This window comes from Ranitomeya imitator, chromosome 3 (assembly GCF_032444005.1).
Source record: "Ranitomeya imitator isolate aRanImi1 chromosome 3, aRanImi1.pri, whole genome shotgun sequence".
NCBI classification, from domain to species: Eukaryota; Metazoa; Chordata; class Amphibia; order Anura; family Dendrobatidae; genus Ranitomeya; species Ranitomeya imitator.
This window is the reverse complement of record NC_091284.1, coordinates 429510376-429527855: the sequence shown is the minus strand read 5'-3', so window position 1 is coordinate 429527855 and position 17480 is coordinate 429510376. Positions and strand designations below refer to the sequence as shown.

The following is a 17480-nucleotide window of genomic DNA, read 5'->3' as shown; positions in this document are numbered from 1 at the left end:
GATACCGTCCGATACTTGAAAGTATCGGTATCGGATAGTATCGGCCGATACCCGAAAAATATCGGATATCGCCGATACCGATATCCGATACCAATACAAGTCAATGGGACATCAAGTATCGGAATGTATCCTCATGGATCCCAGGGTCTGAAGGAGAGGAAACTCTCCTTCAGGCCCTGGGATCCATATTAAAGTGTAAAATAAAGAATTAAAATAAAAAATATTGTTATATTCACCTCTCCGGCGGCCCCTGGACATCAGCGGGAGGATCCGGCGTCCGGCACGGCTTCTTTCTTCAAAATGCGCGCCTTCAGGACCTGTGGAATGACGTCCCGGCTTCTGATTGGTCGCGTGCCGCCCATGTGACCGCCACGCGACCAATCAGAAGCCGCGACGTCATTCCTCAGGTCCTAGAAGGCGCTCATTCTAGGACTTTAGCTGAGGAATGACGTCGCGGCTTCTGATTGGTCGCGTGGCGGTCACATGGGCGGCACGCGACCAATCAGAAGCCGGGACGTCATTCCACAGGTCCTGAAGGCGCGCATTTTGAAGAAAGAAGCCGTGCCGGACGCCGGATCCTCCCGCTGATGTCCAGGGGCCGCCGGAGAGGTGAATATAACAATATTTTTTATTTTAATTCTTTATTTTACACTTCCGATACCGATACCCGATATCACAAAAATATCGGATCTCGGTATCGGAATTCCGATACCGCAAGTATCGGCCGATACCCGATACTTGCGGTATCGGAATGCTCAACACTATTCACGAAGTTTATTAACCCTTTACGTGCTTCACAGGAACTGAAACAATGTGGAAGGAAAAAATGAACATTTAACTTTTTTTGCAAACATCTTAATTCAGAACCATTTTTTTTATTTTCACATGTGTAAAAACATAAATGTAACCATAAATTTTGTTATGCAATTTCTCCTGAATACGCCAATACCCCATATGTGGGGGTAAACCACTGTTTGGGCGCACCGCAGAACTTGGAAGTGAAGGAGCGCCGTTTGACTTTTTTAATGCAGAATTGGCTGGAATTGAGATCGGACGCCATGTCACGTTTAGAGAGCCCCTGATGTACCTAAACAGTGGAAACCCCCCCCCACAAGTGACACCAGTTTGTAAAATAGACCCCTTAAGGAACTAGATGTGTGGTGATCACTTTGAACCCCCAAGAGCTTCACAGAAGTTCATAACGTAGAGCCGTGAAAATAAAAAATCGCATTTGTTTACATAAAAATGATCTTTTCGCCCACAAATTCTTATTTTCACAAGGGTAATAGGAGTGCGATTTCTCCTGAATACGTCGATATCCCATATGTGAGGGTAAACCACTGTTTGGGCGCACCGCAGAGCTTGGAAGAGAAGGAGTGCCGTTTTACTTTTTCAATGTAGAATTGTCTGGAATTGAGATTGGACGCCATGTCGCGTTTAGAGAGACCCTGATGTGCCTAAACAGTGGAAACCCCCCACAAGTGACCCCATTTTGGAAACTAGACCCCCAAGGAACTTATCTAGATGTGTGGTGAGAACTTTGAATGCCCAAGTGCTTCACAGAAGTTTAGAATGCAGAGTCATGAAAATAAAAAAATGGTTTTTTTTCCACAAAAAAGATTTTGTAGCCCCCAAGTTTTTATTTTCGCAAGGGTAACAGGAGAAATTGGACCCCAAAAGTTGTTGTCCAATTTATCCCGAGTATGCTGATGCCCCATATGTGGGGGTAAACCACTGTTTGGGCGCACGGCAGAGCTCGGAAGGGAAGGAGCGCCGTTTTGGAATGCAGACTTAGATAGAATGGTCTGTGGGTGTTATGTTGCGTTTGCAGAGCCCCTGATGTACCTAAACAGTAGTAACCCCCCACAAGTGACCCTATTTTGGAAACTAGACCCCCCAAGGAACTTATCTAGATGTGTGGAGAGAACTTTGAATGCCCAAGTGCTTCACAGAAGTTTAGACTGCAGAGTCGTGAAAATAAAAAAATATTTTTTTTTTCCACAAAAAATATTTTTTAACCCCCAAGTTTTTATTTTCACAAGGGTAACAGGAGAAATTGGACCCCAAAAGTTGTTGTCCAATTTATCCCGAGTATGCTGATGCCCCATATATGGGGGTAACACACTGTTTGGGAACGCACGGCAGAGCTCAGAAGGGAGGGAGCACCATTTGACTTTTTGAGCGCAAAATTGGCTGTCGTGTTTGGAGACCCCCTGATGTACCTAAACAGTGGAAACCCCCCAATTCTAGCTCCAACCCTAACCCCAACACACCCCTAACCCTAATCCCAACCCGATCCATAATCCTAATCACTAACCCTAACGATAATCACAACCCTTACCCCAAAACAACCCTAATGTCAACCCTAATCAAAACCCTAAATCCAACACAATCCTAATCTCAACCCTAACCTCAAACCTAACCCTAATCCCAATACACCTCTAATCACAACCCTAACCCTAATCCCAATCCTAACCCTAATCCCAAGCGTAACCCTAATGCCAACCCTAACCTTAATACCAACCCTAATCCAAACCCTAACCCTAGTCCCAAATCTAACCCTAACTTTAGCCCTAACCCTAGCCCTAAGGCTACTTTCACACTTGCGTCGTTTGGCATCCGTCGCAATCCGTCGTTTTGGACAAAAAAACGGATCCTCCAAATGTGCCCGCAGGATGCGTTTTTTTGCCCATAGACTTGTATTGCCGACGGATCGTGACGGATGGCCACACGTCGCGTCCGTCGTGCACTGGATCAGTTGTGTTTTGGCGGACCGTCGGTACAAAAAAACGTTCAATGTAACGTTTTTTTTGTACGTCGTGTTCGCCATTTCTGACCGCACATGCGTGGCCGTAACTCCGCCCCCTCCTCCCCAGGACATAGATTGGGCTGCGAATGCGATGAAAAACTACATCCGCTGCCCACGTTGTGCACAATTTTCACAACGTGCGTCGGTATGTCGGGCCGACGCATTGCGACGGCCCCGTACCGACGTAAGTGTGAAAGAACCCTAACCCTGAATTTAGTCCCAACCCTAACCCTAAATTTAGCCCTAACCCTAGCCCTAATTTTAGCCCCAACTGCTCTTCTCCTGCCGGCCGGCAGATGGCGACAGATGGCGGGCGCACTGCGCATGCGCCCGCCATTTTCTTTTGCCGGCGGCCAGGAGGAGCAGCAGGAGGACCAAGGGACACAGGTGAGTATGATAGGGTCCCCGAATCCCCCTATTTCTCTGTCCTCTGATGTGCGATCACATCAGAGGACAGAGAATTACACTTTGATTTTTGATTTTTTTTTGCGGTCGCCGGTAAACAGTTAATTACCGGCGATCGCAAAACAGGGGTCGGTAAAACCAACCCCGATCATGTTCTTTGGGGTCTCGGTACCCCTGACAGCCGAGACCCCAAAGATTCTCCCGGTGCCGGCCGGCGGGCGCACTGCGCATGCGCCTGCCATTTTAAAGATGGCGGTGCCCACCGGGAGCCGCGAGGAGCACCGGGGGAGATAGGTGAGTATCGGGGGGCGATCTGGGACCCCTTTTCTCTGTCCTCTGATGTGCGATCACATCGGAGGACAGAGAAATTAAAAAGAAATCGCAGTTTTTTTTGTTTTTTTTTTGCGATCACCGGTAAACGGTTAATTACCGGCGATCGCAATTGCGGGGTCGGTAAAAAACCCCCCGAATCATGTTCTCTGGGGTCTCGGCTACCCCTGGCAGCCGAGACCCCGGAGAAAATCCGACTCTGGGGGGCGCTATTTACTTTTTCCACAGCGCCGTTAATTAACGGCGCTGTGGTTTAAGTACTCTTAGCGGCCGCCGTTAAAAGGCGTATCGGCGGTCGCTAAGGGGGTAAATATCTATAAACTCTTCATTACTTAACTTTTAACCAAAGGGCTGATAAAATCATGGACAAATATATTCCGATTGGATCAAAAGTGCAGAATGTAGTTGCATGTAATGTCATCAGAGATGGGCGGACACCTGGACGTTCGGGTTCGGCCCAACAGTTACAAAAAGTTCTGGCACCAGAACCGAACCCAGACCCATTTCACTTGAATGGGGGCCTGAACATCCAGTGTTTGCCACTCTGTCGTGTGCATGACAGCGTGGCAACCACCTCTTCTGATCTGTGGGGAAATTATCCCCGCCGGTCAGAGCCGCGGATCCCACGCTGTCAAGACAGCGTTACCGCTCAGCTGTGATCGGAGGTATATATTAAGGATATAAAGGAGACGAGTGTTCAGGTTGACTGCGCTGCTGCTGGGAAAGTAGTCATTCCACGCTGTGGTAATATTCAATAGTTTGTGTCTCAAGTTCACACAAAACCCTCTTTCAAAATGTAGGTATGTAGTCTATTTTTCTACGAATTTAGAATGTAATGAAGCTGTTACATCCTACCACAGCGTGGAAAAACTACTTTTCCAGCAGCAGTGGGCAACCTGAAGCACCCATCCCCTTTTACTCCTCAATTTCATTATTATTTTACTCTTATATGGCCCAACAGCACTTTAGATATCATCAGTGTTCCCAATTGGGGCTCACAATCTAGATTCACTATCAGACTGTCTTGGGGTGAGAGAGGAAACCAGAGTACCCAGAGGAAACCCATATACGGTAAACACTGGGAGAACAAAAACTCCTTATATAGATATAAAAATAAATGAAATTTTTTTTTTTTTTTTTTTTTTTTTTTTTTGCAGCTATACTGCATATGGAAATCCAGGGGGTCAAAGTGGTGGACAAACCTCACAGGTAGGTGGGCAAAATGTAAATCTTTAAGAGTAAGCTGAGCCCATACTTTCCTCTTTGGCTATAAACTGGCTTTTGGTTGGGTCTGGCTGCAGTTTGTCTGTACTGTGAGCTGTTGCCTTGTTTATGGGTTTTGCATTCCCTTTCTCCTTTCAGTGGCATTTGAGGCTAATGCCCAAGAATTCTACCACGGGAATGAGATCCATAGTATAGCCTCAAATCACTATTTTTCTGTTTGTGATTGTGAACTCATTCACCTGTATTATATAGTCTTTTTGTATTTTTGTGGATGAATGTTGCCTCTGTGTATAAATGAAACTTGACAGCCAGAGATGTGACACAGAATAATGCTAGCAAAGTAGCACTCTGTAGCTCTATAGCATGTAGACATGACATTTTAATTGCATTACTGCTCTGTAATAAGAAAAAAAATTGAGATGCTTGGCACATAATTTGGTGAATTCATGCATGCCCAGCTGCCAATGACAAGGCGGTCTCCGGAATAGGAGAGGATTTACGTTAGATTCCCAGCAACCTTAGATCGCCTTCTCGTTGGTTTCTGGGCATGCATGAATTGGCCAAATTATGTGCTCAGCATCTCCATTTTTTTTTTAACTAGAACAATAATTCAATTCAAATTTCATGTTTACATGCTATATCTCTACAGTTCTACTTTATTTATGTATACCGATGGCTACTCTTAGTTCATGCCTTTACACACCAGTTTTCTGTTTGGAGGGGACAGTTGGTCTTTTGGTATTTGTTTAATGAAATAAGGCTAGTCTGCATATTCATTCTCCGTTGGTGATGTGATTACATTGGTTTTTCACTGGTAAATATGTTTTCTTAGGACTATTCCGGATATGGACAAGCACCAGAGGCATCGGCATATGGACAGAGCTATGGAGCTTACAATCCTGGCTATGGTCAGAGTCAGCCAGGTATTTATTTTTAACAAGCAGACTCACTAGCTTGTAGTCTTATATCTCAATGTATTTGATGATTGTGAAGGAAATTTGCTGCATATGTCTTCTCTTGAAACCCCCTTTTTAAAATTCTAAAAGTAAAATATTTTAACTAATAACTAATGTTGTTTCTAGTTAAAGCTCACTGAATGACTACCATTGAATCCTGTAATAAACCCATACTCTATAAGCTTTCCATGGTGAATTTAATCATGTAATGTACACCAGAAAAAGGACTGTAGGAAAAATCTCTGTGCTTTAATATATATATATATATATATATATATATATATATATATATATATACACACATATATATATATATATATATATATATATATATATATATATACACACACACACACACACACACACACACACACACACACACACACACACACACACACACACACACACACACACACACATATATATATAGGTGAAATTTTAACCCCGCGCTTTCCAATTCACCAAACAATTTTGCCCCTATCTACATAATGGGGGAAAAATGAGAGGAAAAGTGTTGGAGGCAAATTGACAGCTGCCAGATGTGAATAAGGGGGACTTAAAGAATGAGAGCGATGGCGCCAAAGAGTATATACTGTACAGTTGCTAAGGTGGGGCCCCGACATGGGATACTCACCACACACGGGGATATGAACACACACACAAAATGCGCCACACACTAACACGTGCTTGAACACATATCACCCTCAGCACACATTTCACCACACATACACCAACCTCGCCACATAAAAGTCAAAACGCAAAAGTCGCCACTCAAAACTCTCCACACGCAAAATTCGCCTCATGCAAAACTCTCCGCAGGTGCAAAACTCACCTCATGGAAAACTCGACACACGCAAAACATGCACACGCGTAAAAATTGCCACATGCACAAAAGTTGCCTCACACAAAACTTGCACATACTCAAAACGCACCACACATAAAACTCGCCACGCTCAAAACTCGCCATGCACAAAACTTGCTGCACACAACTTGCTACACTAACCTGTCACATGCAACTTGACACACAAAGTTGCTACGCGCATGTCGCCACACAAAACTCAACACACCCAACTTGACACATGAAACTCGCCCTAAAACACACAAGTCTGGTATTATCCTTCAAAAATAAAAATCTGATTAATAAGCAGACAAACTACAAGAGCAACAAATGTACCATATAGGACACACGGCAGCTGTCAGTCACATGACCTGTCTATTATGTGTATGTGTGAGCTAATATATACTGCCAGGGGGGAGGGCTTCCTGTTGGCTGAGGATTTATCAGGCTGTCAATTTAGCTTACAAATACTGAGGTAAAAGTACTGACCAAATAACGTGTGAACGAGGTCTAATACAGGAGAAGATTTTATATATATATATATATATATATATATATATATATATATATATATATATATAATCTCGAGTATAAGCCTAGGGTGGAAAATGCAGCAGCTACCGGTAAATTTCAAAAGTAAAAATAGATACCAATAAAAGTAAAATTAATTGAGACATCAGTAGGTTAAGTGTTTTTGAATATCCATATTGAATCAGGAGCACCATATAATGCTCCATAAAGTTTGATGGGCCCCATTAGATGCTCCATATTAAAATATGCCACATATAATCCTGCATAAAGGGTAATAAGGGCCCTATAAGATGCTTCATAGAGAGATTTGCCCTATATAGTGCTGCACAAGCGTTATGGCCCCATAAGATGCTCCGCACAGCCACTTGCCCCTTATAGTGCTGCACAAGTGTTATGGCCCCATAAGATGCTCCGCACAGCCACTTGCCCCTTATAGTGCTGCACAAGTGTTATGGCCCCATACAGATGCTCTACACAGTCACTTGCCCCATACAGTGCTGCACAAGTGTTATGGCCCCATAAGATGCTCCGCACAGCCACTTGCCCCATATAGTGCTGCACAAGTGTTATGGCCCCATAAAGATGCTTCGCACAGCCACTTGCCCCATTTGCTTTTGCTGCCATAAAAAAAAAAATCACATACTCCCCTCTCTGTCGCTCAGGACCCTGGCACTTTTACCTGCTCCTCGTTCGGCTCCGTCTTCGGCACTGACGTTCAGCAGAGGGCGCGCACTGACTGTCACCGCGCCCTCTGATCTGAGCGTCACTGCCAGAGGACGCTGAAGACGGAGCCGCACCGGAACAAGGAGCGGTAAATATCGCGCAGCGCTGCGCTCCTTTCCCCATATACTTGCCTGCTCCCGGTGCGGTCCCTGGACGTCCCTGCTTCCACCACTGCATCTTCTTCCTGTATTGAGTGGTCACCGCTCATACAGTAATGAATATGCGGCTCCACCTCTGTGAGTTGGAGCCGCATATTCATTTCTGTAATGAGTGGTACCATGTGACCGCTCAGTACAGGAAGAAGCTGCAGCGCTGGAAGAAGCAGGGACGTCCAGGGACCGCGCCGGGAGCAGGTAAGTATTATTAGACAGCCCTGGCTCCCCCTCCCCTGCCGACCCCTGGGTATGACTCGAGTATAAGCCGAGAGGGGGACTTTCAGCCCAAAAAAATGGGCTGAAAATCTCAGCTTATACTAGAGTATATACGGTACTATATACAGGAGGAGATGACATACAGGTATATACTATATACAGGAGAGATGACACACAGGTATATACTATATACAGGAGGAGATGACTTACAGGTATATACTATATTCAGGAGGAGATGACTTACAGGTATATACTATATACAGGAGGAGATGACCGTTATATACTATATACAGGAGGAGATGACAGTTATATACTATATACAGGAGGAGATATACAATATACAGGAGGAGATGAGACATGCGTATATACAATATAGAGGAGGAGATGACATACAGCAGGTATATACTATATACAGGGGAGATGACATACAGGTATATACTATATACAGAAGATGACATACAGGTGTATACTATAATTAATGGAGATGACAAACATTTATATATTAAGGGGAAAATGAGAGGTGTGAGGTGAAAATGAAAAGGTGAGTGCAAAATGAGGAGTGAGGGGAAAATGACAGATGTGAGGTCGAAATGAGAGGTGTGACGGAGAAAATTAGAGAAGTAAGGTGTTAAATGAGGGGTGATGGGAAAATAAGAGAAGTGAGGTGCTATAACTAACACAGATATTTACTATGCCCAGGCAATGCCGGGCTCTTCAGCTAATATATATGTGTGTGTGTAATATGAGATTTTATACTCGAGTCATGCCCAGGGGTCGGCAGGGGGAGCGGAGCTATGTAATAGGGGTGGAACAGCATATTCATTACTGTAATGAGAAGTACCATGTGACCGCTGACTACAGGAAGAACGCGCCGGGGAACAGACGTGCAGGGACGCGCCAGGAGCAGGTGAGTATGGTGGGGGCAGTGCGCGATGTTCACCTGCTCCCCGTTCCACCGTCGGAGCCGCTCCGTCTTCCCCGTCCGCTGCAGTGACGCGCAGGTCAGAGGGTGCGATGACGCGATTAGTGCGCGCCGCCCTCTTCCTGAACGTCAGTGTAGAGGATGCAGAAGACACAGCGGTGGTCGGCGGTGGAACGGGAAAAGTGAGTATAGCAAGTGTCGGGGGGCCTTAGGTGTGTTTCTTTTGTTTTGTTTTTATCTCAGCAACAGCATATGGGGCAAATGTCTGTGTGGAGCATCTTATGGGGCCATGTGCAGCATTATATGGGGCAAGTATCTGTATGGGGCCATGTGCAGCATTATATGGGGTAAATATGTGTATGGAGCATCTTATTGGGCAATGTGCAGCATTATATGGGGCAAATATCTGTATGGGGCCATGTGCAGCGTTATATGGGGCATATTTTCATATGGAGCATCTTATGTTTCTCATCATGAACTGTATGGAGCATTATATGGGGCTCCTGATTTCAATATGGATATTCAAAAACCTTAACCTACTGATGTCTCAATTAATTTTACTTTTATTGGTATCTATTTTTAGTTTTGAAATTTACCAATAGATGCTGCATTTCCACCCTAGGCTTATACTCGAGTCATTAAGTTTTCCCAGTTTTTTTTGTGGCAAAATTAGGGGGGTCGGCTTATACTCGAGTATGTACGGTAAATTGTAATGAGCAGTATTGCGGAGATCCCCCCACAAGATATAGCTCTGTGTGGATGAAATAGAACCATATTGTGCAGTGAACAACCTGCCTGGGGAAGCTGATATTCTAGATGTGGGAGTAAAGAATAAGCACATACCAGAATGTATGGTAGACCTGGCCTAAGGCGAAACCAGGTGTAGGTAGCTGCAAAACCTGTAGAATACAAGGTGTTGGATATCGCTGAGTAGAACCAGTGCTCATGGCCAGTTAGGCAGTATATTTATGACGCGGTGTCCACCACTCGTCAGGCTACGGGCACTGGTTCTACTCAGCAATATTGGGTGGAATCTAACTCTGTATCAAACCGTAGTCTTCTCCCCGATGTGATTCTTCTTCTCTGACAGAGACCTATCCTCAGTTATCTGACCAGCTCCTAGCACGCTGCACACACCCATTCTTCTTAAGTACTGTGCTCCTGTCAAATCTGTCTTACTATCTGCACTCCATGATGGCCGCCTGCAACTCTGTCATCCTTCAGTTTTCTAATTGTCTCGGGGGGGGGGGCGGCTCAAACTGGTTATCTCCCTTTGTGCCAACTGACATACAGGTGGCAATTGTATGAATCTGCAAACCGCTGCCATTAAGTGGCTAAGGCTACTTTCACACTAGCGTTAACTGCAATCCGTCACAATGCGTCGTTTTGCAGAAAAAACGCATCCTGCAAAAGTGCTTGCAGGATGCGTTTTTTCCACATAGACTTGTATTGACGACGGATTGCCACACGTCACATCCGTCGTGCGACGGATGCGTCGTGCTTTGGCGGACCATCGGGAGCAAAAAACGCAACATGTAACGTTTTTTGCTCCTGACGGACCGCTTTTTCCGACTGCGCATGCGCGGCCGGATCTCCGCCCCCACCTCCCCGCACCTTACAATGGGGCAGCGGATGCGCCGGAGAAATGTATCCGCTGCCTCCGTTGTGCAGTGCGTTAAACGCTAGCGTCGGAATCTCTCACCGACGCATTGCGACGGGGAGATTCCGACGCTAGTGTGAAAGTAGCCTAAAGCACCAATAACATATTTTATTTTTACACAGGTAAACTGGTGTAGTGGGAATCTTTAACCACCCCCTAACATGCTGATACCCCATACGTGGGGGACAGCAACTGTTTGGCACAGGGCTTGGAAGGGAAGGAGTTCCATTTGACTTTTTAAATGTAAAATTTGCTGGAATAATTAACGCATACCATGTCCCATCTGGAGAGCCCCTGATGTGCCTAATCAGTGAAAAAAGACCACAAGTGACCCTATTTTGGAAACTAGACCCCCTCAAGGAACTTATCTAAATGTGTACACCTTGAACCCCCAGGTGCTTCACAGAAGTTTATAATGTTAAGCCGTGAAAATAAAAAAATCAAATTTTTCTCTCAAAAATCTTTTAGCTCCAAATTTTGTATTTTCACAAGGGTAACAGGAGAAAATGGACCCCAAAATTTGTTATGCAATTTCTGCTGAGTTCACAGCCCATGTCGTTGAAAACTACTTTTGAGGCACAGTGCAAAGCTCAGAAGGGAAGAAGCAGCATATACAGTGCAGATTTTGCTGCACTTGTTTGAGGGTGTCCTGTTACACCAGAGGTGCCAACACAGCAGAACCCCCATAAGTGATGCCATTTTACAAACTAGACCGCTCAATAAATTAATCTATAGGTGCAGCGATTATATTGATGCCACAGGTGTCACAGACTTTATACCATTGGGCAGTAAAGATAAAATAATTTACGTTTTTACCACCAAGATTGTGTTCTCCCCATGTTGTACATTTTAATACGCAGAAATTGGTAAAAATGGCACCATAATTTGTCCCACAATTTCTACTGAATGTGGCAATACCTCATATGTGGCTGTGTACTACTTAGCCATATGGAGAGACTCTGGAGGAATGGAGCGCTGTTTGCCTCCTGGAACACAGATTTTTATAGAATAGTTTGTGGATGCTATAAAGAGAGCCCCTACGTGCTAGAAGAGCAGAATCCCCCCCCCCCCCCCCCCTCAAGTGACACTATTTTGGAAATTATACCCCTTTGGGAATTTATCTACAGATGTAGTGACGATTTTGACTCCATGGGCGTTTTCCAAAAACAAGCAGCAGTGGATGTTGCTGAGTGAAAATTGCAAACTCCCAACGTCGGTGTGACCAGTACACTGTATTGACCAGTACGTTATGCCCAGCTCATGCTTCTGGAGACACGCACCTGTAAGTTAGGCTGGCTCTCATCACTACAGAAATGCCAAACATGTGGGCGCTAAATGTGGTTTAGGTACACTGGGGCTCAGAAGGGAGCGGGGGGCATTTGGATTTGGGAGCGGAGAATTTGCTGAATTTCTTTTGTGGGACAAGGAGCTTTTTAGCTTTGCCAGAGCCTTTTTGCTATTAGTATCGATGAAGCCCCTATATTTCTGTTAACAGATGACGGACCTGAGTGAGGACTTGCTTTTTTTGTGGATTGAGTTGAAACTTTTATTGGGAACATTTTACATAACATTTATGATCACATTTATCCTGCACTCTGCGCTGAGCACTTACTTTGGGGTTTCCATCTAAATCTCTTGAGTGACGTGATTCAGATGAAAACCCTGAGTGATCCATTCACTATAATGAGGCAGCATAGTTACTCTGGACTTCGTCTGCCCCTGTTCAGCGGTGTCCTTCTTTTCAGTGCACAAAACTGTGGCCAATGGCCCTTTTATGCAATCCTTAAAGAAAAAAAAAAAGACACTGCCGGATCACAGGTAAGACGGCGTCCACAGTGCCTCCATCTACCTCATTATAGGGAATCTTCCGCCAGAGGTTCTGTCTGGATCATGTATTTCAGAGATTACACAGAAACCCCAATGCAAGCGCAGAATAAATGTGCGCCGAGCCTTACTGTGATCTTTGGGAGGCAGAATGAAAAAATCAACAGCAGGTGAAGAATTGGTTTTATATATATATATTTTTTTTTTTTACGCCATTTCTCGTGTGGTATAAGTGATTAGGCGACTTTATTCTTCGAGTCGGAGCGATTGCAGCAATACCAGATTTATATAGGTTTTTTATGTTTGGCTGCTTTGACACGCTAAAAGATGCTATTTATTGCAAACAAAATTTGCATCACCATTTTTTGAGAGCTATAATTTTTCCATATTTCGGCCAACAAAGTCATGTTATGGAGAGAGACCTGCCCTCAGGACTATATCAAGGTATGAGGGACAAATTTCAAAAAAAGATTATTTCTGCGGTTACAGCAAGCAGAACTAAAAGAGCCACCTTGTCAGAATGCAGCATTAGTGCAGCACAAGGTGGCTCTTTTAGTTACAAACACCTGGGGGGGTGACGGGCTCCCTGTAAAAGGGAATTTTACACCCTCCCAAGACTGAAGCGCCTTCAATGGATATTGTATGCTCCATATAATTTATCTATTGTAATGTATGTTGCATAGTGATACCGTGCATTATACTTTATTTGTATTCTGTTTGTTTTGTATAAACTGTGGAATTTTTTTTTTTTTTTATAGGTTATGGCCAGTCCTCTCATGCCCCCTATGAAAGTCAGCAAACCTATGGTGGTTATGGACAGACATCTGAATCGACAGGAGGGTATGGGTTTTCGTTCATTTAAGCAAATTTTACATTATATATTTGCTTTCAGAAAGCAAGTACCCTTAGCAAATTTTGAGAACTTTTTGTTTAAAAGTGCATGGTCTCTGTAGGGTAATTTGTACCAGTCCTAAGGTTGTTTTCACAAGGTGCAAATTTGTTGCAGAAATTTCTGTATTTGCTTTGTATGCCTGAGTAGGTCTTAAAAATATACACATGCATCTGAAACATTCAGAAGTCTGGAATGGATGTTTAAGGGCTTGTTCAGACAAGTTTTATTTGTACATGGGCAGAATGAACCCACATGCCAGTATGCAGGGTATATAGCTGATTTTCCTACACAGACCAATGGGCTGTGTTTGGAAAAAGAAAAACACGGTATTCACTATTTTTGTCTGGTTTGCAGACCAGACGTGCATGTGAACAGGTGGCTCCTACACTCACATACTGTGGAGACTAGCACAGTTTGCAGACTTGACTGTCAATGGTACGGTCCTGTGAACAGGCCATTAGTCTTGCAGATTTCTGCAGCAAAACTACCAAGTGTAAACACATCTTAGTATAGCAACTCCAGCTATTTTGAATCTGCAACTCCCTGCATGCTGTTAAAGTGCAGGTTAAGGTGTTCAGGTGTTAAGGTGCAGTGATGATGGGCCCAGGTACAAATCGCCTTTCTGCCACATGTTAGTGGCCCTGTGGGGGCTTTTATCTGTAGCACCAAAGTCAGAGATTCAGGTGGATACACTGACTAGGACATTGACTTTAACCCCTTCATGACAGGCGCCGTACATGTACTGCGCATGTTGTCTTTCCCTTTGCTGTGGGTTCCGGTGCTGAGCCCATATCTTTCCCGGCACATGTCATCTGTTTTGAACAGCTGACTTGTATCGAACAGCTGCGGATGGAATCGTGGCATTTAATGTGATCCCACCGTCACTAATCCCGCCCATCGACACCCATGTCACATGACCGCGGGTCGCCATTGGGTTGGCTTGACAACCTGGGATCTGCAGGAGACTCCTGCGGTTGTCATAGCAAGTGAGCATTTCTCCTGCACACAGGCAATCAGACAACTGCAGCTTATAGTCTCCCATGAAGACTATTGAAGCATGCAAAAAGTAAAAAAAAAAAAAAAAAGTTTTTAAAAATATTGAAGTCTAAAAAAAAAACCATTTAAAACACCCCCTATTTGCCCCATTCAAATTAAAACAATAAAAAAAAACCACACATTTGGTATTGCCGCATTCAGAATCGCCGCGTTCAGAATCGCCCAATCTATCAAGCTATAAAAAGAATTATTCCGATCGTTAAATGGCGTAGCGAACAAAAATGTCAAAACAGAATTACGTTTTTGTTTGCTGCCCCAGATAATGAAAAATAAAGACAGTGTGGGTCTTGGAAAATGACGCAATTTTTATTTAGTTTTTTTTAACTTATGGATTTTTTTTTTTTCTTTCACAATTTAAATAAAAAAACAACCTATACGTGTTTGATATCTGCGAACCCCTAATGACCTGGAGAAGCAGTGGCAGGTCAGTTTTAGTATTTGGTGAACACTGTAAAAAAAAAAATCCCTAAGGCTACGTTCACATTAGCGTTCCGCTAATGGGCATCGCTGTTGCGTCGGCGACGCAGCGGCGACGCGCCCCTATGTTTAACATGGGGGACGCGTGCGTTTTTTTTGTTGCATTTTCCGACACGTGCGTCGTTTTCGCTAGCGTCGGACGCAAGAAAATGCAACAAGTTGCATTTTTTGTGCGTCCGATTTTCGTCAAAAAACGACGCACGCGTCACAAAACGCAGCGTTTTTGCGTGCGTTTGCGCGCGTTTTTTGGTGCGTCACCGGCGCGCAACGCTAATGTGAACGTAGCCTAAAAGTTGTGGAATTGCATTTTACTTTGCAATTTCACCGTACTTAAAAATTTTTTTTTAACCTTTGAGCACACTATATGGTAAAACCAATGGTGTCGTTCAAAAGTACAACTGGTCCTGCAAAAAAACAAGCTTTCACATGGCCATTTTGACGGAAAAATTAAAGAAATGGAGCAAAAAACTGCTGCAACGTGAAGGGGTTAAGGGAGCAAACTGAGTCACTCTGACCTCATTTTTTGCAGTGTCCACCTGAATTCTGTTTATTGGGGCTTCGGATGGAAACACAGACAGTCACTGACGTGTGGCAGAAAAGTAATGTGAACATAACCTAATGGAAAGCTGGAGGCCTTTACAGACTTGTTGGTTGTCTAAATTGCTAAACCCATTCTTCCGTGCAGCAGAAATTCCAGTAGAGTTTTCTCACCCACTTGAGTAGTTCTTGTTTCTTGTAGTAATCATACTCCTGTTTTCTTTTGAAAATGTTGATTTCCTAATACAGCAGCAGAGATTCTTCACAAGAAAACCAGTCTGGAAACAGCAGACCATCCTATCAGCAGCCCCAAGATTCCTTTGATCAGCAAGACTATGGGCAAAAGCCAAGGTCATCCTATGGGCAACAGCAGAACCAAGGATCCTCTGAATCGTCAGGATATGGCGGACAATCTCATTCTTACTCCTCCCGGAAAGAGGGTTTTAGCCAGTCCTCTCAGGGTGAAGTACTATTATTCATTTAATTAGCGGACCCTTAGATCTGTGAAAATTGCAACAGTCAGCGTAAAGTAGTCTCTCAGTTTATTTTTTTTCAAACCAAAACCCTTTGAAAGCTGCAGCCATGGTTAAAAGATGACTGTTTTGTCCATGTTTCAGTATTGAAACAGTTTCACCTCCTCTCTTTCCCTCCTAGAGCCAAGAGGGGTTCTAAAAGTGAATGTCAAGTGTAGCTTACGTCTGTATTCAGGATCTACTTGGCGTGAAAACATTGAATTCTCAATTGCAGTTTCTAAACAAAGCTCCAACACAGCTGATAGTTTGGTACAATTGTACCCAGAAGCAATCCTGTAGAAGCCTTACAGTGCCCAAGCTCCAGGAACAATTCAGTTCCTTAAAGGGGTTTTCCATGAGCAAAGTTAATTTTATTCAACATTTGAAATCAATAGATCTTGGATGTGTTTAAAAACAAAAAAAAAAACAATTTCCTGTGCGGAGATATTATAAATGTGACCCGGTTATATACGGTGTAATGGCTGTCTGACTGTGCAGGAACATGGTCTGATCACACCACATCTCTTGGCCAGGGGAGGAAGCAGAAGAGTATACAGACAGGACAGCACGGGAAAGCAGCTGAATCTTTGTGAGTTAAAATATTGCTTAAAAACAGGCAGGGAAATGTTTTTCCTCACAAAAAGAATAATTTGTGATCCTGTGCTGTAATGTTTGCTTCCTCCCCTGCCCAGGAGCTGTGGCATGATCAGACCATGTTCCTGTACAGTCACACAGCCATTACACAGCAGGGGCACATTTATAAGATTCTCAGCACATGAACAATTTATTTACACACATCCAATTGATGAACTTCTTTTTATTCTAAGATTTATTGATTAAAATGCACTTAGTGGGGAAACCCATTTTAAGGTATATGTTAATAGGTGGTAAGTTTTCTTGCTGGTGTATGTGTGACTGCTTTATTCTGGGAGTGAAAGAAATATTGTCGACATTACCCGCGCTGCTGAATAAAATTCCAATCCAGATGAGATGAGTGAAATATGGTTGTTTTATTCTACGCGTTTTGAAGTATTCTATTACTACTTCCATCAGGAACTTACCACTTGTAGCTGTATGGATACAAGTGGTAAATTCCTGATAAAGTAGTGAGGGAATACTCCGAAACACGTAAAATAAAACCACCATATTTGACTCATCTCGTCTGGATTGGAATTTTATTCAGCAGCGCGGGTAATGTCGACAATATTCCTTTCACTCCAAGCTTGATTTGGTCACTTGCTGACCCGTGGATCTGCTGCAGCTAACATCTCCCTGATAATTTTCCCTCTAATAATGGATATAAATAGTATCATCTAAGTAAATATTTTAAATATCCACCGGGTAAGACCCTATTTTGCGCTGATTTTTTTTCCCCCACAGCTTCATAGTTGACTGTTTTATTCTTGTGAATGG

General features: G+C 43.7%; 1 protein-coding gene across 2 annotated transcripts in view; it reads left to right on the top strand.

The window, feature by feature from the left end:
• The window catches only part of TAF15 (TATA-box binding protein associated factor 15), a 72569-nt gene that overhangs the window by 28573 nt on the left and 26516 nt on the right, over positions 1-17480 (top strand). For both annotated transcript variants that reach the window (XM_069757270.1, XM_069757269.1), the window contains exons 3-6: positions 4702-4753; positions 5601-5691; positions 13352-13433; positions 15805-16016. In XM_069757270.1, the coding sequence (XP_069613371.1) occupies positions 4702-4753; positions 5601-5691; positions 13352-13433; positions 15805-16016 (437 nt within the window). The remainder of the gene's footprint in view (positions 1-4701; positions 4754-5600; positions 5692-13351; positions 13434-15804; positions 16017-17480) is intronic.